The 21,999-nt window shown below is 41.7% G+C and overlaps 1 protein-coding gene across 2 annotated transcripts; it reads right to left on the bottom strand.

Moving 5' to 3' along the window:
- Positions 1–7,156: 7,156 nt before the first annotated feature.
- On the bottom strand, positions 7,157–9,776 carry neflb (neurofilament light chain b). 2 transcript variants are annotated; one of them, XM_086173560.1, is made up of 4 exons: positions 8,681–9,776; positions 8,348–8,472; positions 7,766–8,229; positions 7,157–7,686 (listed from the first exon to the last, which is right to left on the bottom strand). In XM_086173560.1, exons 1-4 carry the CDS (start codon positions 9,749–9,751, stop codon positions 7,547–7,549), a joined length of 1,800 nt encoding a protein of 599 aa, XP_086029686.1. In that variant the 5' UTR covers positions 9,752–9,776; the 3' UTR covers positions 7,157–7,546. The 2 variants fall into 2 exon arrangements, with proteins under 2 accessions (XP_086029686.1, XP_086029687.1); XM_086173561.1 differs by having other exon boundaries at positions 7,157–7,683.
- Between the last annotated feature and the right edge of the window lie 12,223 nt (positions 9,777–21,999).

Here is a 21,999-nt window from a genome sequence, read left to right as displayed (position 1 = left end):
GAACTGTGATGTTCGGGATGAGTAAATACAATGGTTCAGTCACTCACAGAGTGCTGGCAGGCATGTAACAAAAATGCCAAAGGTCGATGGGTACAAAAGTTCAAGCCTCTTGTAAAATCATTTGACAATAATCTGATCCAGCGTTAATTGTATGACATTCAAAAGTGGCATTCAATATGTATACATACAGTTAGGCCCAGAAATATTTGGACCGTGACATAAGTTTGTTATTTTAGCTGTTTACAAAAACATATTCAAAATACAATTATAAAATCAGTATGGGCTTAAGTTGCAGACTCTTTGCTGTAATTTGAGAGTATTCACATCCAAATTAGAGCAAGGGTTGAGGAATTACAGCTCTGTAATATGTAGCCGCCTCTTTTTCAAGGGGCCAAAAGTAATTGGACAACTGACTCAGAAGACTGCAAAAAAAAAAACAACAAGGCTTCATGGGCTCTTCCCTCAGTAACCTGTCATCAATGAAGCCGTTAAAGGTCTGGAGTTGATTCCAGGTGTGGCGTTTGCATTTGCTCGCTGTTGCTGTGAACACACAACATGCAGTCAAAGGAGCTTTCAATTGAGGTGAAATAGACCAGATCCAGAGGCTGAAAAAAAGAAGAAATCCATCAGACAGATAGCAGAAATATTAGGTGTAGCCAAATCAACAGTTTGGTACATTCTGAAAAAAAAGAGTGCACTGGTGAGCTTGGGAACTCAAGAAGGCCTGGACGTCCACAGAAGACAACAGTGGTGGATGACTGCAGAATCCTTTCCATGGGGAAGAAAAACCCTTTCACAACATTCCAGTGAAGAACACTCTCCAGGAAGTAGGTGTATCAGTATCTAAGTCAACCATAAAGGTGAGAGTAAATACAAAGGATTCGCCACAAGGTGCAAACCATTAATCTGCTTCAAAAATAGAAAGGCCAGAATTGACTTTGCTAAAAAACACCCAAAGAAGCCAGACCACTTCTGGAACAGCATTTTTTGGACAGACTAGACTAAGATCAACCTGTACCAGAATGATGGGAAGAAAAAAGTTTGGAGAAGAACTGGGACAGCTCATGATCCAAAGCACACTACATCTTCTTTAAAACATGGCGGAGACAGTCTGATGGCATGGGCATGCATGGCTTCCATTGGCACTGGCTCACTTGTGTTTACTGATTAGAAAGTTGATTAGAGTATAGATGGGCAATGATCCAAAACATACTGCAAAAGCAACCCAGGAATTTTTTAAAGCAAAGAAGTGGAATATTCTGCAATGGCCGAGTGAATCATCAGATCGCAACCCAATCGAGCATGCATTTCACTTGCTCAATACAAAACTTGAGGCAGAAAGAAGCAACAACTGAAGACAGCTGCAGTAAAGGCCTGGCAAAGCATCACAAAGGAAGAAAACCAGTGTCTGATGACGTCCATGGGTTCCAGACTTCTAGCAGTCACTGCCTGCAAAGGATCCTCAACAAAACTTTGAAAAGTAACATTTTACTAAGGGTAATGTTATTTGTCCTATTACTTTTGAGCCTGTGAAGTTTAGGAGCATTTGTATAAAAATGGCCACAATTCCTACATGTTTAATCATAGGATTAAACATGTTCAACCCCTTGAATAAAACCTTAAAGTCTGCACTGCTATTCTGTTGTAGTTGTTTTCATTTCAAATCCATTGTGCTGGCATGCAAAGCGCAAATAAAGATTAATGACACAGTGACACATAAAGATTGTGTCGCTGTCCAAAAAATTCTGGGGAACTGTATATTTGCTGTTGCAGTTGTATCTTGGGGTTTTTTCTCCCCCATCTTTTAATTCAGTGGTTCCTTTTTTTTTATTATGGTGATATACTGACTTTTTTTATCCGTTTCCCAATTGCTTTTGTTTGTTTTTGACTTAATTTTTCTCAAATGCATGCTGCAATCAGCAATAAATCACAGAATTCAAAAATACAAATTCAAGACTGCTTTAAAATTAAAAGAGCGAAATATATAGAAATCAGAAAGAAATCAAGTGAAAACTGGCAAATGCATACCAACAATCAGAGAGAGATGACATGGAAAAGTAATGTCAAGCTAATAGAGTATTGCTTGACATTACTCAGAAATAAATATTGAACCCTTCAAAAATGGCCAGCAGTTCCCTGGAAGTCAGTAAAAAAAGAGTTCAGAAAATATGAGGTGATTGAAAAGAGATGACAACCAGTGACAGAAAATTCATATCTCAAAGATCCAAATTTCTGAGAGGGAAAATAGCATTATTGTTCTTTGCTGCAGATTCACATAATCTGCTTGTGGCAATGTCTTTTTGTACTTAACCAAAAGATTATTTAAAAAAAATGCAAAGATCAAAAGGTAAAGGGCACATTGAAGAAATTGTGAAGGGTCTGGCTCTGAATCAGCCTGATTGCTGATCTTGCTTGTGTGTAAGAGTCTAAAAACTGATAAAAGCTCCTCCTCAGGTGTTCAATTCCCAACAAAAATAAATGAAAGGCTAATGGATTTGTGGGTCCACTGCCAGAATAGAGCAATTCACCTCAATGTGGCTGAATGGCAGCAGGATCAGATGGTACTGTAGGTCCCTGTGGCTCTAACCAGGCACGGTGACTATCATCCTTGGGCAAATGTAGATTATGATTTTTTATTTTACCCGTCCTGTTCCCTGGAATCTATTGATAAAAAGACTGTGATGATGTTTCAAAATGGTAACTATGAGAATTTATTTAAAAATGTGGTACAATGAAGCGAAATCTATAAATACTTTTCCAATTTTATTTTTTTTAATAGGAAGGTTACACTTGTGGCCCTGCTTAGAAAAGCACTGTCACGACAGTCATTAATATTTAACGTTAGTGCATGTGATCACAGAATCAGTTTTCTCTGGGTCAGTTAAGGTCAGCCCATATATATCCGCAGCATCTAATTTCCACGTTGCGATGCATGACAAAGGATGCTGCCAGCAAGCTCCCCCATTTGTCTCTATCTGACTCAATGAAGCATCCTTGTATTGCCCTGCAGAGGGTACATGAGGTCATCTGGAACTGCAAGTACGCCACAAGAAGCAAATATCTATATTTAGCCCAAAAGTCACACATCCTTAAATGAAATAGTGACAGTCTGTTCACAGACCAGTGCTGAGGTTTTTTAAGCAATAACAATGGGATCATTCTTTGAGGTCAACCACAGGGAGACCTAACTATTACCTGAGACTTACTTTGTTTGCAGACAGAAATGATGGCTTTGTGAGAATCAGACAGTGACACAGCAATGTGACAACCCTCACTCTCCAGACTGGAGCTGCAGAAGTTTGCTACTACAGGATCAGTCAAAACAAGGGTCAGCCTTTTCCCATGAGGGAGACCACATTGGTTTAAATGTTATTCTCATGACTGATTGATGTAACTGTATCTCTCCTCTTGCTGATGCTTCTGGATAAATAAAGAGCATTATGTGATCAAACTAGCCACTTGTTGTCACAAGACTGCTCATAATGTAAATTCAAAGGCTGCCATATTTGACGAGGTACAAACTGAATAACACCCTGGATTGTCGGCTGCACATTATTTTTCAGTAACGAAGTCCAAAATATTGTTGTCCTATATTCTTCATTCATATACTGTAGTTTAAGGCATGGATGTACCAGCACGGTATTCTGCCCAGGATATTGTGGCCCTTGCTTGTCTATGAATTTCCTATATCCACCGTGGAAGGGTTTGAGCGGAGGGTCAGCAGCCACCTCCGACGCTGGTTGGGGCTTCCCCGGAGTCTCAGCAGCATTGCCCTCTATGGCAATAAAAACAAGCTGACCCTACCAATCAACAGCCTTACTGAGGAGTTCATGGTCACCAGGGCAAGGGAGGTTCTCCAGTACAGGGAATTGAAGGACCCAAAGGTTGCTCAAGCGGGTATCATGGTGCAGACAGGCAGAAGGTGGAAGGCGCAAGAGGCGGTGGACCAGGCAGAAGCTCGGTTGTTCCACAAGGAGCTTGTGGGGTCCGTGGCAACCGGTCGGGCAGGCCTGGGAACTATTCCGACAACGCACCTCAGTAAGTGCAAGGGCAAGGGAAAGGCGGGACCAGGTCCGATTCGAGGTGTGGGCTGGTGTTGAAAAGCAGCGTGCGAGCCAGTGGGTCAGGCTAAGGCAGCAAGGTGCATGGACTCGATGGGAGGAAGCCATGGACAGGAAGATCTCGTGGACGGAGTTGTGGGGGGCTGAACCCCTCCGCATAAAATTCCTCATCCAGTCGGTCTATGATGTCTTGCCCAGCCCGTCAAACTTCTTTCTTTGGGGCAAGAATGAAACGCCATCATGCACATTGTGCCACGCAAGGGGAACTCTGGAGCCCATCCTTAGCAGCTGTCTGAAAGCACTTGGAGAAGTGGCAGGGCGTGACATTCAGCAGAGCCGGGGAACAACCTCCTTCTCAACCAAAGACCCAAAAAGGGCTTCTGGGAACTGCGAAGGACTGGCAGCTAAGGGGGGACCTCTGCAAACAGCTGAGGTTCCCTGAGAACATCATAGAAACCCGCTTAAGACCAGCCATCGTCCTACACTCAGTCCTCAAAGCAGGTCATCATGCTAGAGCTGACTGTGCCCTGGGAGGAGAGAATGGAGGAAGCCATTAGAAGAAAGAGGGAGAAGTATGCTTAGCTGGTGGAAGACTGCCGCAACAGGGGTGGCAACCACAATGCTTACCCATTGAGGTCGGGGAAGGGGCTTTGCAGGGAGGTCTCTCTGCATGGCCTACAGTCTCCTGAGCATCAAAGCAAAAGGAGAGCCACCTGTTCAGCGTCAGAGGCCGCTGAGAAGGCATCCAGATGGCTCTGGATTCAGACGGACAGTGTGGATGAGCGCTTCTTGGACACGGGTTGGGAACTGATCACTCCCGGCCGGGTCACCTGGGTGACGGGGTCTGAAGTTGAAAGACCCGAAACCCCCGTGACCTCAGGCACTATCACTGATGATGTGTCCAACAAACTGCATCACAGGATGTATCTCATAACCAAACTGTCTTGTCACATAGAAATTGAAAAAATTTGATATCAGTGTAATTAAAGATACTCAGTTGATGAGAAATAATCTTTTGAATACTAATGTCATATTCATGTACAATTAATCCACAAAGGCAGTGTGTCACAACAGACCAGTTTTATTAGTTCGTTATGATGACAACAGCTTAAAATCATGATATTTTCACTATAGTCAAATTACTGCTATTAATGGCCGCTGCTGTTCAACTCAAGATGTGATAAATAAATAATGCTAAGTCATCTGCTGCACCTTCAGTGTTTTGTTTGTTTTGCAAAGCTTGCAAACAAAAATCACAAAGCTTAGAATTAGTGCTTTTGACTCTCCTGCTTTCTCTTCCGTGCAAATGTCTTTGCTTCATACTACAAGGTTCGATATCTTAAATCAGGTCATGTTTTCTGGATAATCTTCTTTTGGTCTTTCTGGATTTCTCTTCCTCTGCATTTCTTTTCATTTCAAAATTAAAGCCCATATTAGTGATATTGTACGGCAGTGACCCACCACGTTTTCAATAACAGACCTTTAAATCAACAAGATATCAGGAAAAATTGTAAAAATGAGAATAATTTGCATAAGAAGCAGAAAAACACATGGGAAAAGGATAACCCTTGGGAAATGAGAAAAATTATGCTGTTTCTGATTTCCACTCATACAATATTTGTGAAAGTCAAAAAATGTCACATCTCTGAAAAAAGGTAAAAAGGTAGAGGAGGCACCGCATACACTCACGCACACACACATACACAAACAAATACAAACAGACAATCAGTCCTGTACACTTGCCATTGTTGTATGCAAAATCCAAACGCTTTGTGAATTTAAGTCTGTTCGATAAAGAATCCTTAGTGTGCCTGAAATTTTTAATCAATAAGAAAACAATTAATATATTGCTATCTCCTTTAGTGGTGAAAAGTATGGGTAAGCTTGGCGAAAGTCATTGCAAAGCAGTTTATCTAATGATTTAATTGAGTGCTCTTCTGGACTGCCTCAAGCCTTACCATAGCAGCAGAGCAACAAGAAGGGGACGATAATGTAGTCTGGCTCAGGACAGGGTAAACTGAGGACAAGGAGGATGGAAAAGAGGTAATGAAGCCCACACATTATGACTTTACCTCAGCATAAGCAAAATTGGCTATCACATGTATTACATTAATGTAAAGAACATTTATGTCCTTGATGAAAGAAGCAACATGTTTGAATGCGATTAGATACATCAAACCAAAGTTCCCGCTTGGCTTCTATTCCTTTGTGTCTGATTCTGTGCGTGAGTAGAGCTGACACGGGGTGTGTAAAAAAGCTTTGCACCACTGCAGGGCTGCAAAGGAAGCCCCAGACAGGCTACCTTCTGCTGGATGAAATAAACTGTCCTCTGTCAGGGTTTAGTGCAGCAAGGAATTTCTCTTCTGTCCACCTCCTGAGTCATCCCTCCACCACTTCCCTTGCCCTAATGAAAAAATTAAATCTTTTCTCATCCAGCAGTCCTGCAAGACTTGACACTTAGCCATATTCTTCTTTGTTGCAGAGAAGCTGAGTCATATAATTGTCGCTGTGCCCTGATTTATGGAGAGAGATTTAGATGAGGGCGAGGCTACGCAAAAAACATTGCTTTCAGCTGTCTGATCAACACACACTACTTGCATTTGAGGTAAGAGAAGACATGTTGACTCAAAATGTAGATGAAAAGCCCCCCCTGTAACTCTTATCCACCAAAATTCAAGGCAGGCAGTATTGCTGCAATTTACTGGCATTTCATTGTCAAAAAAAAGAGTAAACTATGTGTTGTATGGTTTTTAATACCAATATGTTTTCATAGAATAACACATTTTCATTTTCTAAAAGAAGCTTAGTGTTACTCAAAACAGTCTACATGTATTGTCTGTTTCAGTCCTCCCTTCTACTGATTAGTGTCGTGATTCATAACTACAGAGAGAAATAATCCCTGTTTGGCTGAGTTTTTCACTTAAATGACATCTGTAATGCTTCATAAAAGTAAAAAATATTGAATTCCAAAGAACTGTAATTAGCAAGCAAGTATATCCAAGGCTGGATATCTGTCTTAAGATATATGGAAAGCTCAGTAATCGTGCCTTATTTGAATCATTTTTTACTGTTAGAAATGAAAATCACTGAACCAGTTTCAGATTTATAGCTTTGAGGCTTTATTGGCGTTCAATGCAGCACATCATAGAGAGCACTTAGTGAGGGCTTGGGGTACCCAATTTAAATCGGTCATTGCACGTACAGTTAGTCTTAAAGGCATTTTATGGTGACAGTAGAGCGCACGTGTGCTTGCTAAGCAAACTTTTCAACTTCTTTTATAGTTTCACCTGCAAGGTTTGCTTTGATACTGTTGATGATGTTTGCTGACAGTGTACACACATGCATACACGATGTACTTCACCGGCATTCATTCAGCATATCATTGGTTTGAATTAGAGATCTACAGGCAGAGAGAGGACATCCTTCAGGGACAGGCATTGCAGGTGCGATAAAGCAAAGATATTAGACACTTTTCTGTCTGTTCTTCATTTTTTATCTTCGGCTTGCACTTGCTTGTATCCCTCCTCATTCTTGACATCAGCGTCACCCTTGTCATCCTCTTGCTGTTGACTCTCTTTTTCTCCTTTCTCATCATCTTCTTTTGCATCATCTTCTGCTTCACCTTCTTCGAGGTAAGGAAATGAAGTTTATGTTACAATTCATTTACCAGTGCACATTTATCTAATTAGATAAAACAAACTCACCATCTTTTTCTTTTTGTTCCTCAACTTCTTCATGTTTGTCCTCTGTTTCTCCTTCTTCCTCTTTTCCTTCTGCCCCCTCTTCTTCCTCTCCCTTCTCCTTCTCCTCCTCCTCCTCCTCCTCTCCCTCTTCTTCTCCTTCTTCTCCCATCTTTACCTCCTCTTGCTTTCCATCATCCTGTTCTTCCTCCTCCTGTTGCTGCTGCTGCTCCTCATCATCCTCCTCATCTTCGGGGGGGAATGACTCTGCTTGCTGTGGTCGGCTTCCAGATATCGTCTCCTCCGTGGTAAATTTTGAAGTGTATAAGCGAGCGCTCCTCAGGAAGGGGGTTGTAGAGCATATCTGAGGCTGCACAGTAGTGTATGTTCTTCCATAAGATGGTGCAGCATACATGGCTTGAGAGTAAATGGAAGTAGACCCAGGGCTGGTCCCACCAAACCGATTTTCTTCTCCCTCCAGTAGCTTCCTAACAAAGTGAGACACACCAAAAAAAAAAACACTTAGATGTTGTTGTAATTCACATCGCATTTCTGCAATTTTAACACATTGTACAATAAAGAAACATTGTGGATGAAGCTCCCAACCTGTAAGCTGCAATTTCAATATCCAAGGCCATCTTCACATTCAAGAGGTCCTGATAATCTTTCAAGTAGCGAGCCATGTCATTCTTATTCGCCCTCAGCTCATCCTCCAGTTGCCTTATTGTCTCCTGGAGTGAAAAGATACAGAAATTTGTTGAGAGATGTAGGCTATTTAAGATACAACTTTTTGCCACATAATGTTCTAATTCATCACTTGCAAAAATATATACACATTCATTTAAATCATGAAATATCTTTATATCTATTCGCATATATATGGAGATTTTCTCTCAATTAAAGACAATATTTTGTGTTCACTGTCTGTCAGTTATTCACCTGCATAGCAGAGATTTCGGCACTCTGCTTTTCCTCGACCTCCTGTAGTTGGTTTTCCAGAGCCTGGTTCATACCACGACAGGCATCAATCTCCAGTGTCCTACTTTTGAGGAGCCGCCGGTATTCACCTGCCTCATCTTTAGCGTTACGTGCACTTTCTGTATCACGAGTAGCACCAACTGCCATCACATTCATCTTGTTGCAAAACCATTCATCAGCTGATTGAAGGTTGCGTTGTGCTAGCTTCTCATACTGCATTCGGATATCCCGGAGAGCCGCAGAGAGATCAGGCTTAACTATGTCCATCTCCACAGAGACCTCTGCACTAAATTGTATTTGGCCCTGCAATTCTGCAATTTCACTCTCACAGAGGTGCTTTAGGAAGGCCAGCTCATCCAGGAGGGTTTCAACCCTTCTCTCAAGCTCGGTTTGCCCCAGTGCAGCCTCATCAGCTACCTTCCTGGCATCCATGAGCCTGCACTCTGCTTCCTCCCTCCCCTGCACTTCATCTTCATAGTGCTTTTGCAGGTTTTGCATCACATCTTCCATCTGATCTCTGTGGTCCTGGGCAGCTTGCTTCTCATGGCGGGCCTCTTCAACAGCAGCACGAAGCTGACGTATCTCATGCTCATACAGGGCCCGGATGTTGGATGGCTCAGTTTGCCTCTGCCTAAGAAGTAGGAGTTCAGTCTCCAAGAGCTTGTTCTGCTGCTCCAATTCATGGACCCTCTCGATGAAGCTGGCAAAGCGGTCATTCAGGTCTTGCAGCTCCGCCTTCTCCTGGGTTCTTATAGCTTTGAACTCAGAACTTACCTCGGCTGCTTCCTCAAGGCATTGTTCAGTTACAGCAGCAGACAAAGGAGCAGAAAACAGCATAGCGGAGTAGCTGGAAGCAGATCGGCTGTGTGTTGGATAATTTCTGCGTGAAGATGCATAGGAAGTTATTGGTGCAGAGTGGCTTGAGTAGGCAGACCTGGATCCGATTCCTCCTCCAGCTCCATATCCTGCACTACGCACTACTGTCTGCTTCTTGTAAGAAGTGAAATAAGGATCAAAGCCAAAGGAAGTCATGGCTGCTCGCTGGAGCTGCTGGGTTGACTGCACAGTGAATCTGCATTACTCTGACTTTTATAGAGCCTGTAATGACTGTGACGTAAGTGTTTTTTTGCAGGCATGCTGACAAAAGGAATTGATAATGGAGCCAGCAAGCCAGTCCTAGCTAAGAGAGAGGTGGGGTGAGGATGAGTGTGGAGGGCAGAGGAGGCGGGGATAAGGACTGCAATAGTCAGGGTCAGTGAGGACAAAAACTGTCTACTGTTACTTCTAAAAACTGCATGTTATCACAGTCTGCCACAAAAAAGCCTTAAAGACAGGTGTCTTTGCACAGCACAAACATCCAGAAATGCTGTGTCATAGATGGAAAGAATGGAGCATTTTGTAAAACAATGCTTTTTGCAAATTCTTGCAAATTCTTATGTGAGTGCAATGACAAACTAAACAAATTATTTGCATGATTGTGACTTATGATACATTACAATGTTTTATGTTAGCAGTTACTGATTATATAATCGTATATATTTCCACTCAAAGACCCACCACCTCAGGTGTTGGAGAAGTAGGCTAATATCTGTCATTTACACAATAACTAAAGAAAATGTAAAAACATCAAGAATTTAACCATACATCTGCGAAATAAAGTCCTGTTGCACAGGGCAAAAAAATATATTAAATTAATTTTCACGACTTGTTCAATTCAATATTCTGTTCTCAGTAAATGAAAAGCTTTTTTTGCCACACAAATGAAATTTTAGCTACATGTATATGTAGCAATGACCTCTGCCTACCATTTCAGAAGGGATGTTACTGTGTTCTCTGATTTTCTTGACAATCATGCTTACAGTGCCCCGACTAAGCTGAAACCTGGACTATCCTTTCTGGATGGTCCTGCAGGATAAATACCATCTAATAAAGACAACTTTCTGTCTGAGATCATCAAAGCTACATGCATATACACAATATATAGTGTAGATACATATGCAGAATTTACATTATGCATACAATACAGTAGTACTGTCACAACTCATCGGGTCCCCGGGCAATTATCCTCCGCACCTGGTGACCACGCCTCACCAGGGAACAATCCCACTGATCATTCCTGAGAGTATTTAAGGCTGACCCATAGGTTCAGTTGGCATCTGGTCTTGTATGAGAACACTTGAATAAACCAACCTGCAAGGCCATGTACCTGAGTCTGCCCTCCATGGGGATACCGCAACAAGTACAGTACACACATACACACGGTCGTTAGTTAGCACAGTGGTTAGTGCTTCTGCCTCACAGCACTAAGTTCTCCCTGTGTCTATGTGGGTTTTTTCGGGGTTCTCCAGTTCCTCTTACAGTCCAGACATATGCAGTAGGTTAACTGGAGAAATAATGTAAAATTGCCCAGATGAATGAATGGTTGTCTGTCTGTATATGTGACCCTGTGATTGACTGGCAACCAATCCATGGCGTACCCCGCCTCTTGCCCGATGGGAGCTTGGATAGGCTGTAGCATCTCCCAGGATGCTTAGTAGCGTGAGCAGTAGAAGATGGATGGCTGGATGGATGGATGGACGAACGAATGGATGGATGGTAACCCCTCGCGGAAAATTGTTTCTCAACCAATCATAGATGGACCATGCCACATAGGGGTTCCTGGGGAGTGGTTAGGGGTTGAGCCTCTTGCTCAACAACGCTTTGACAGCAGGCTTGGAGTAGTGCAGGAATTGAACGAGCCATGTTAGGTTCCGAGGACAAACACTCAAACCTCCCAAGCCACAACTTGGTAAGTTCAAGGTATCTGGGGAAATTTTTGAATTCAGCATTAGGTATTGATCATTACTGAATAAAATATATCCTAGCAAAGAATTACATTAGTCATTTGGCAGACGCTTTTATCCAAAGCGACTTACAAAAAGTGCAATTCAGTCACCGAAGATCCAAAGTAACAGTAGTCGGTAGTCAAAAGTCATCACTCTACCAAATAGCCATCTTGAAACCATCTACATACATACATTAATGTCTTCGTTTTTAACTTCTAGACTGTTATGCTGCAACAAGTTTCTCAATGGTTATTTAGTTAAGTGAGTTACTGGAGCGCCGAATACTAGTCTCCTGGACTCTTCTCTGTTCTGAATTGCAATGCATATTCGGAATAGTACCTATTCATTTTAAGATGTGTGTGATATGCACGATATATAATTACCCAAAAAACAAAGTATTTTTCATCATATATTTGGGGAAATGGATTGTATAGGAATGATGTCTCATCCATTCATCCATCCATTATCTGCCACTTATCCCACACTAAGGGTTGCGTTGGATGCTGCAGCCTGTCCCAGCTATCACTGGGCGAGAGGTGGGGTACAATCCGGACTGGTGGCCAGTCAATCACAGGGGCACATTTAGAGATACAGAACCATTAACTCTCTCATTCACACACTGGACCATTTTCCCAATTAACCTTCTGTGTGTTTTTGGATGATGGGAGGATATTGGAAAACATGGAGGAAACCCATGCAGACACAAAGATAACATGCAAACTCCACGCAGAAAGGCTCCCTACGGAAATCAAACCAGGGTGGATGTGTATATTATTCAAGATCATTTGTAAAAAATTGTAAAAAAAATAGGAATTTAACCACAACTGTGTTGCTTTCAGGAAGGTATACATTTCCCAAATTAAAAATCATTGTTTGAGTCTTATAGTAGCCCTGTCTGTAATTTTCAAAACAGCTTTATTGACCAAATATGTTTACACATACAAGGAATTTGGCTGTTGACAGTTACCACTCCATGAAGGTAAATAATAAAAATGTATCCTTTATTAATTCTTATGGGGAAATTCATTCTCTGCAATTAACCCATCAGGGATGAACCACAGTGGGCTGCTGTACACCAGCGGCAGGGGAGCAGTGGGGGGTTCAGTTTCTTGCTCGACAACGCTTTGAGACACTAGGACTAGGAGGAGCCGTGAATCAAACCAGGAATGTCCAAAGACAATTGCCCTACCTTCTGCGCCACGCTGCCCCGTATAGATCTTGGTGGGACCTTGATCTTTAATGACTGGATATAAATAATAATGGACATGAATAAATACTAACTGGAAAAGAACATTGGATATAGTGCAAAACACAAATATTTTTATACTGTATCCCATGTTTAATTAATCAGGTGATGAGCCATGGGAGTGATGTGGTCAGTGAGATTAGGTAACTAGATAAAAGATCTGCTGTGTAGGACTAGGTGTTGGTATCCCTTGATGAAAGCATACTAAAGGCACCGATGAGACTCTGTGGGGTTTCAAGTGAGCGATGGCCTCCTTCGGGTTGTCAAGTGAGCGCCCTCCTTCATGCATGTTTCGCTGATTGGCCCACGACATCTCCAGAGGGTTCAGCAGTGAATCCCAGCGTCCCAGGTTCACTCCCTAGATGCCATCAGCTCACCTGAAGGCCCACGTTGGATCTCTTCTCTTCAGTCACAGCCACTGGCTCCCATTTTCAGCAGCCCTGGAGAAGTCCTTGACTGCCTGTCTGTGGGCGCGTCCTTTAACTCCCATCTCCCTGAGTAGCCTCGATGTTGACGTGGCTATGAAACCTCTGCAGCCTACTTCCACTGGACGAACCTTCGCTTTCCAGCCTTGTCGCTGAGCATCTGTGACCAGTTCAGCATATCTCAGCTTCTTCCGTTCAGAGGCCTCCTCCACTGCACCCTCCCAGGGCACTGTGAGCTCTATGATGTAGACGAGCCTGAGAGACTATGACCACAGAACAAGGTCTGGTCGCAGGTTGGTGGATGCGATCTCAGCTGGGAAGCAAAGTTTCTTGTCCAGGTCCGCTAGCAGCTTCCAGTCCCGTGCACTGGCCAGTGGCCCAAGGTCAGTTCTAGACCAGTCTCTCCAGCTTTTCTACCTTTGAGAGTGGAACCTCATAGAGGGTTAGTGGCCACAGGAGGCGTGGGAGTAGGCCATACTGCAAGCACCAGAGCTTTAGCTTGCCCGGAAGCAGGGTTCTGTCAATGTTCTCCAGGCTGCTGGCAACCTCCTTCCTGAGCTGCTCTATTTGCTCTTTGTCCTTGAGGGAGGCATCATACCAGCGACCTAGGCTCTTAACAGGCTTCTCCGAAACAATTGGAATGGGTTCCTCAATAAGATAATAAATAAATTAGACAGGATATCAGATAAATTAAATGTTAATAAGAAACGTTTATTAAAAACATCTAAATGTAGACTTACCTCCAGCTCACAACATAAGAAAACGCATTTCTAGCCAGTAGTATTGTAATATTACTCACTTCCAGTTTTACATTACCACAGAGGTCCAGGGGCTCCGAGTAGGAGGAAGTGGGGTCTCCTAGTAGTCCAGATTCAAAATGGAATCAACCCTGGACAACGAGAGGGAAACATTAAAATGAATCAACTTATTGTTTGTGTTGCTGATTTTCCACTCTGTCAGAATATATATATATATATATATATATACTGCCTGTGTTTTGGTCAATGGCGCATTAATTTCCTCAAATACTTTACCATTAACTTATTGCTGACATAGTTTGGTAGATATTTTTTCCAAGTTTCAGTTTAGAATTTGGGCAATATTCCATTTAATTTTACAAACATTTCAATTTCTGATTCTTGGTGTCTATTCTTTCATTGTTTATTTTCACTGCTTTTCAGTTGTTGGTTAGTTTAATTTCTAGTCATTGTCTAAAAGACTGTTGGCTGGTGCCTCTGGGCACTCAAAGCTGTTTGTAAATATTCTGTCCACCGAAACAGAAAGTAATTACTGTTAAGATTCTTGTATGTTTCTGATATTTTACCTGATTAAAAAAAATGTCACCCCAAAGTCCAACAATGGATGGAACTGGGACAACCAAACTTGTAACAAGAACCGAACTTGTACCCAGATCATAATGAAAAGATTCACTGTGCTTTTTTTGTCATCCTCAACAGAAACTGCTTGAGACCCTCCTTATGCCTGGCTCAAAAGTTGGAGGCTCTGTTGGCTGGTGCTGGACCTCTGGTTCTTCTCCTCTTGGAAACCTTGGGTTGGCTGGGTGATGTTAGAACCACATCAACTAAACAAACTGTGGCTTAAATTAGTTGAAGTTCTTCTCATCTTATTAGCTGCCTATCACTTACAGGTCTGTGATCCAGGTCGACTGGATGGATGTCATGGTTTGTCCAGCATGCACATGGATACCACTAGACAAGAAGGGATTGTGGGGCCAAGTCCTACTAGGTCTTGCTTTCCAGCTGTGATGAAATAGCAAGGAGTGCAATAAATTCAAGATTAACAGGACCTCGGGATCCATTGACTACAAAAATAAATATAATTAATATAATATTATATATAATATATTATATATTAATACATATATATATATATATGTGTGTGTGTGTGTGTGTATATATATATAATATACAAAATATATAATATGTAATAAAATTGAATCATAATCAACAGGAAACTTCAGGCGTCATACAGCAGGAGAGTTCCAGGTAGATTACAATTGATCTTTACCTAAATGAGGAGGGCTGGAAGTGGGGGTCAGCGGGGGAGAGTCCAGGCTCCCTCAAACTGATACTCAGGAGCTGCCGTCATACATGTGGGATGTCAGAAATTTGGGTAATTTAAAAACACAATTTCTGGATAATTACTGAAATATTGCTGTTCACTGAGAAGTCAAACTGTCACTTTCTCACCAGGTTTTCAGCAGTAACTGGTCAAAATGTAGGAGTTGCTAGTTTCCTCTCCACAGAGAATGACAGTGAATCTCAAATTTATATTTTCTTACTAAAATAAATAAGCAGTTTATAAAAGCTATCCTGCTCTTTAGTGTGATGGTTGGATCAAAAGAATTACGATAAAAATGTCATTCTGGCTTCTTAGTAAATTAAATGTCTTATTTCAGACAACAAAATGGGTCAGACCCTGACTGCTATCCCCTACTAACTCCATGAAAATCTGCAACAGAGATTTTGGTTCTATCTCAAAATGCCTCATCAGAAGAAATGAGAATAGACGTTGGGCCCAAAAATAACTCCTTTTTAAAATAATAATAATAATAATAATTACATTAATAACAATAATAATAATAATAATGGTAATATATAAATTATGTAGACAAAGCTTTGTTACCTCAAAGGATGCAGATATTGATAAGCTACCGCAGATAGAAATATATGTGCTATTTTAAAAGACTTAAAAAACGAATCAACTGGAAAACTATATATTTAGAGAATCTAAGACAGGAGTGTCAAATGTACAGCCCGCAGGCCACCACCGTCCTGCCAAGGGGTTTATTCCAGCCCGTGGAATAAATCTACAATTTGAAAAAATACATAAAAATCCTTAACTAATGTAGCCTCAGGCCAGTGTCTCCCTGAGCCGGTCACAAGCCGGTATAAAAGAAGAGGGTTGCATCAGGAAGGGCATCTGGTGTAAAATTTTTACCAAAACCAAATATGCGAATCAAGCATAATAACCAGATCATACCGGATTGGTCGAGGTCTGGGTTAACAATGACCGCCATTGGTACCAGTGACCTACAGGGAACCAATGGAAACTGGACTACTGTAGGTCAAAGACAGAGAGGAGGAAGACATGTTCGGAAGCAGAGAGAGAAGAGGAAAGGCAAGAGTATGGGACTGAGAGTCGGGACTTTGAATATTGGGACTACAACAGGAAAATGTGAGAGTTGCTCGAAATGATGCAGAGAAGGAAAGTGGATATACTGTGTGTCCAGGAGACCAGGTGGAAAGGTAGTAAGTCTAGAAGCTTGGGAGCAGATTTAAGTTGTACTATCATGGTACTGAGAAGAAGAGAAATGGAGTAGGCCTGATCTTAAAGGAGGAGTTTGTTAGGAATGTTCTAGAGGTGAAAAAAAATGTCAGATAGACTTAATACTGGTAGTTGGAAACTGGAAATTGAAGGTTTGATGCTCAATATTTTTAGTTGCTATGCCCCGCAGGTGGGATGTGAGTTTGAGGAGAAGGAGACATTCTGGAATGAGCTAGATGAAGTGATGCAAATTATCCCCAGAGATGAGAAAGTAGTAATTGGTGCAAACTTCAATGGGCATGTTGGTGCAGGCATTAGAGGGAATGAAGAACTGATGGGCAGATTTGGAAAACAGGATAGGAACGCAGAGGGACAGATGGTGGTAAATGTTGCAAAAAGGATGGAAATGGCTGTATGAACACTTTTTTACAGAAAAGACAGGAACATAGGGTAACTTATAAGAGAGGAAGTAGGAGCATGTACAGGGCCTTCTCAAAAAATTAGCATATTGTGATAAAGTTCATTATTTTCCATATTGAAATGATAAAAATTAAACTTTCATATATTTTAGATTGATGACACGCAACTGAAGTAGTTCAAGCCTTTCATTGTTTCAATATTGATGATTTTGGCAAAAAAGTAAAGAAAAAACAAAAATCCCTATCTCAAAAAATTAGCATATGTCATCCAACCAATAAAAAAGTGTTTTTAATACAAAAAAAGTCAACCTTCAAATGAATATGTTCAGTTATGCGGTCAATACTTGGTCGGGAATCCTTTTGCAGAAATGACTGCTTCAATGCGGCGCGGCATGGAGGCAATCTGCTGGTGGCACTGCTGAGGTGTTATGGAGGCCCAGGATGCTTCGATAGCGGCCTTAAGCGCTTCCACAGTATTGGGTCTGGTGTCTCTCAACTTACTCTTCACAATATCCCATAGATTCTTGATGGGGTTCAGGTCAGGAGAGTTGGCAGGCCAGTTGAGCACAGTAATACCATGGTCAGTAAACCCTTTACCAGTGGTTTTGGCACTGTGAGCAGGTGCCAGGTCGTGCTGAAAAATGAAATCTTCATCCCCATTAAGATTTTCAGCAGATGGAAGCATGACGTGCTCCAAAGTGTCCTGATAACTAGCTGCATTGACCCTGCCCTTGATAAAACACAGTGGACCAACACCAGCAGCTGACATGGTGCCCCAGAGCATCACTGACTGTGGGTACTTGACACTGGACTTCAGGCATTTTGGCATTTCCTTCTCACCAGTCTTCCTCCAGACTCTGGCACCATGATTTCTGAATGACATGCAAAATTTGCTTTCATCCAAAAAAAGTACTCTGGACCACTGAGCAACAGTCCAGTGCTGCTTCTCTGTAGCCCAGGTCAGGCGCTTCTGCCGCTGTTTCTGGTTCAAAAGTGGCTTGACCTGGGGAATGCGGAACTGTAGCCCATTTCCTGCACACGCCTCTGCACGGTAGCTCTAGATGTTTCTACCCCAGACTCAGTCCACTGCTTCCACAGCTCCCCCAAGGTCTGGAAACGGCCATCTCCACAATTTTCCTCAGGGTCTGGCCACCTCTTCTGGTTGTGCAGTGTTTTCTGCTGCACTTTTTCCTTCCCACAGACATCCGACTGAGGTGCCTTGATATAGCACTCTGGGAACAGCCTATTCGATTAGAGATTTCTGTTTGTGTCTTACCCTCTTGCTTGAGGGTGTCAATGATGGCCTTCTGGACAGCAGTCACGTCGGCAGTCTTACCAATAATTGCAGTTTTGAGTAATGAACCAGGCTGGGAGTTTTTAAAAGCCTGAGGAATCTTTTGAAGGTATTTAGAGTTAGTTTGTTGATTCTGACGATTAGGTTAATAGCTCATTTAGACTACCTTTTCATGATATGATAATTTTTTGAGATCGGAATTTGGGTTTTTCATGAGCTGTATGCCAAACTCATCAGTATTAAAAAAATAAAAAGACCTGAAATATTTCTGATGGTGTGCAATTAATCTAAAATACATGAAAGTTTAATTTTTGTCATGTTATGGAAAATAATGGACCTTATCACAAGATGCTAGAAGAGTGATAGGAAGATGAAAAGAGTACTTTGAAGAGCTGATGAATGTGGAAAATGAAAGAGAGGCAAGGGTGGAAGAGGTGACAAAGTAGAGATTAGTAAAATTGAAGTGAGGAAGGCATTGGAGGGGATGAAGAGTGGAAAGGCAGTTGGTCTTGATGATATACCTGTGGAGGTATGGAAGTGTCTAGGAGAGGTAGAGGTAGAGTTTCTGACTAGATATTTCAACAGAATCTTAGAGAGAATAAGGATAGAAAAGGGGGGATGTGCAGAATTGCAGCAACTATAGAGGGATAAAGTTGATGAGCCTTACAATGAAGTTATGGGAAAGAGTAGTGGAAACTAGACTGAGAGCAGAAGTCAGCATTTGTGAAGAGCAGTTTTCCTTCATGCCTCGGATGAGTACCACAGATGCAGTATTTGCTTTGAGAAGGCTAATAGAGAAGTACAGAGAAGGCCAGAGGGAGCAGCATTGTGTTTTTGTAGGCCTAGAAAAAGCATATGACAGGGTGCCAAGAGAGGAGCTCTGGTATTGTATGAGGAAATCTGGAGTTGCAAAGACGTATGTTACACTGGTGCAGTATATGTATGCTAGCTGTGAGACGGTGGTGCAGTGGGCTGTAGGGGTAACAGAGAAGTTCAAGGTGGAGGTGGGACTCCATCAGGGATCAGCTCTGAGCCCCTTCTTGTTCGCAATGGTGATGGACAGGCTGATAAATGAGGTTAGTCAGGAATCTCCATGTTCCATGATATTTGCAGATGACATTGTGATCTGTTGTGAGAGCAGGGAACAGGTTGAGGAAAATCTAGAGAGGTGGAGGTATGCGCTGGAAAGGAGAGGAATTAAGGCTAGTCGTAGCAAGACAGAGTATTAGTGTGTGAATGAGAGGAGCCTGGGTGAACGGTGAGGCTACAGGGAATGGAGATCAAGAAGCTGGAGGATTACAGACACTTGGGGTCAACAGTGCAGAGCAACAGGGAATGTGGAAAAGAGGTAAAAAGACAGGTTCAAGCAGGTTGGAATGGGTGGAGAAAAGTGTCAGGGGTACTATGTGATAGAAGACTATCAGCCAGAATGAAAGGAAAGGTGTACAAGACAGTGGTGAGACCAGCAATACTGTATGGCCGAGACACAGCTCCAATGATGAAAAGAGATGAGGCAGAACTAGAGGTCGCAGATATGAAGATGAAGGTTCTTTTTGGGAGTGACCAGGATGGATAGGATCAGGAATGAGTCTATCAGAGGAACAGCTCATGTTAGATGTTTTGGAGAGAAGATCAGAGAAGCCAGACTGAGATGGTTTGGTCATGTACAGAGGAGGGTGTGTGAATTTATTGGTAGATGGATGCTGGAATTAGAGCTGCCAGACAGGAGGTCTCAAGGACGACCAAAGGAAGATTTATGGACGTAGTGAGAGCCGATATGAAGGTAGTTGGTGTGAGAGAGGAGGATACAGAGAATAGGATTAGATAGAGAAGGTTGATTCGCTGTGGCGATCCCTGGAGGGAAAAGCCGAAAGGAGAAGACATCAAAATCATAAACTCCTGTTTAAATGAAAATGCTGTTCCTATATTGTCTGCTAGGGGCGCACTCTTTTAGTTAGTGTTAGCAACATGGCACAACATTATGTGTCACAGCAGATGGCGTCAATGCTGCTTCCGGCTCTGTGAATAGCATTTTACTTATTGTTAGAAATGTACTTGCTTTTCCATTGGCCCGAACACTCTCATTAGCAAGATGTTGTTGTCAAAAAAGAGAAAAGTGGACATCAAGTGTAGAGTTTTCCAAGAAAAATGGATCACTTCTTATTTGTTCATTGGAGTTAATAAGAAACCTGTATGCTTGGTGTGGATGCACCAAGTTTCGGTGCCACTATGAGACTCCCCATGGCGAAAAAAACAACAAAATGCACAGAGAACTGAGAAGACAGAACTGAGGCATAGTGTTGTTGAAATTGCACTTACTTTTTTAGATAATCTGAGGTTATTCGTCCTGTATTTTTTGTAAGGAATTATTCATTACATATAAAGATTTTCATAATTTAGCTGTTCTCCGTTACAGTAAAACAAAGGAAATAATTGGACTTAGTGATACTTCTGGGTAATTACGGTATGATTTGACTGGTCCTCTAGACATCCAATTTGGCTGTATGTGGCCCCCAGACCACAATGAATTTGACACTCCTTACCTACGACGCTATGGGCCAGTGGTTCACAACAATGTAACAAATGAATGTATGTTTTCTTTTAAAAAAATGGGTTTATTCATCACTCCCCACAATTTTGCTGGTGGAAAAGCCTCTCATGATGTAACAGACCACTATGAGCTGAATTCAAGATGCTTATTATGTAACAACAAAAATGGCTAATCGTGGTACGGTAATTGACTAGTAACTGACAGAAATGGTTGTAATACAGAAATAGTGTCAGAACCGGATGCTTCTGTGATCTTTGAAGTGACAATATGAAGTGATTGTATCTCAAGAGCATGAAAAATGGCTCTGTTGCACATACAAAAGGGACCTGACATCCATGCTTTAATGGGAGTCCAGCAGTCTCCGCCACCCGAAGAGATCAGTCCAGCCGCAGTCAAATGATTCTCTTGTTTGTTAAAATAATTCAAACTCACTTAAATGTAAGTATTTTTCTTTTTGTCTGAGGAAATCCTTTGGAACTGTCAAAGTTCAGGCTTGGGGCTCCCAACGGCAATTGGTTCCCATCTTTCTCATTCTAAAACTGATCCCAACATTCTCTGCTGTGTGCTTTTAAGTACATCTTCATATGGTTGTTGTAACCATTTCCAAGACAAACGACCTATAGCTGATACTAGGCTTTAAAATGTGAGATCTTTGAGATCTAGGTTAAAAAAAATCAATTATGTGCTTGTATTTTTCAAGTTGTGTTGATGGCTATTTCAGGCATTATTAGATGGCTTTGGGTGTTATCACTATTACTAAGAATTATTAATGATTTACAAGAAAAAAAGATATCTATGAAACACCCAGGAATCCTCTCAAGAACATTTGAAGGCTTCATTTGTGTTCAGTGAACAAAGCTACATGGAGGCACGCTTCTGTTCCGAATGCCACGCTTGTGTTCAGGTAGATTTCTGATTCCTGCTACCCTAAACTTTGCACAGACTTGTTTTCTGAAAAAAATGTAAATTGGATATATTTAATCGATACTTCATCAATGTTGAAAAATATCTCAATCTAATTTTTTCAATTTAAACAATTTTTCGTAACAATAGCATTCTTACTTTTGCAGTCTATTTTTGCTCAGTAGAATAAGAAATTAAATACCTGATGAATTTTAGGTACTGGAGGTTAGAGTTGACAGGTGAATGTTTGCATGATTGCAAATGAAAAATGGTGCTGTTGTTAGTCTTTGCAGGAGTGAACCTGATCAGTTTTAAGCTGCCTGAACACA

This window comes from Fistularia commersonii, chromosome 26, assembly GCF_037954325.1.
Source record: "Fistularia commersonii isolate RoL2024-O1a breed Wild chromosome 26, RoL_Fcom_v1.0, whole genome shotgun sequence".
NCBI classification, from domain to species: domain Eukaryota; kingdom Metazoa; phylum Chordata; class Actinopteri; order Syngnathiformes; family Fistulariidae; genus Fistularia; species Fistularia commersonii.
The sequence above is the reverse complement of the archived record's forward strand: the minus strand, read 5'-3'. Positions and strand labels throughout refer to the sequence as shown.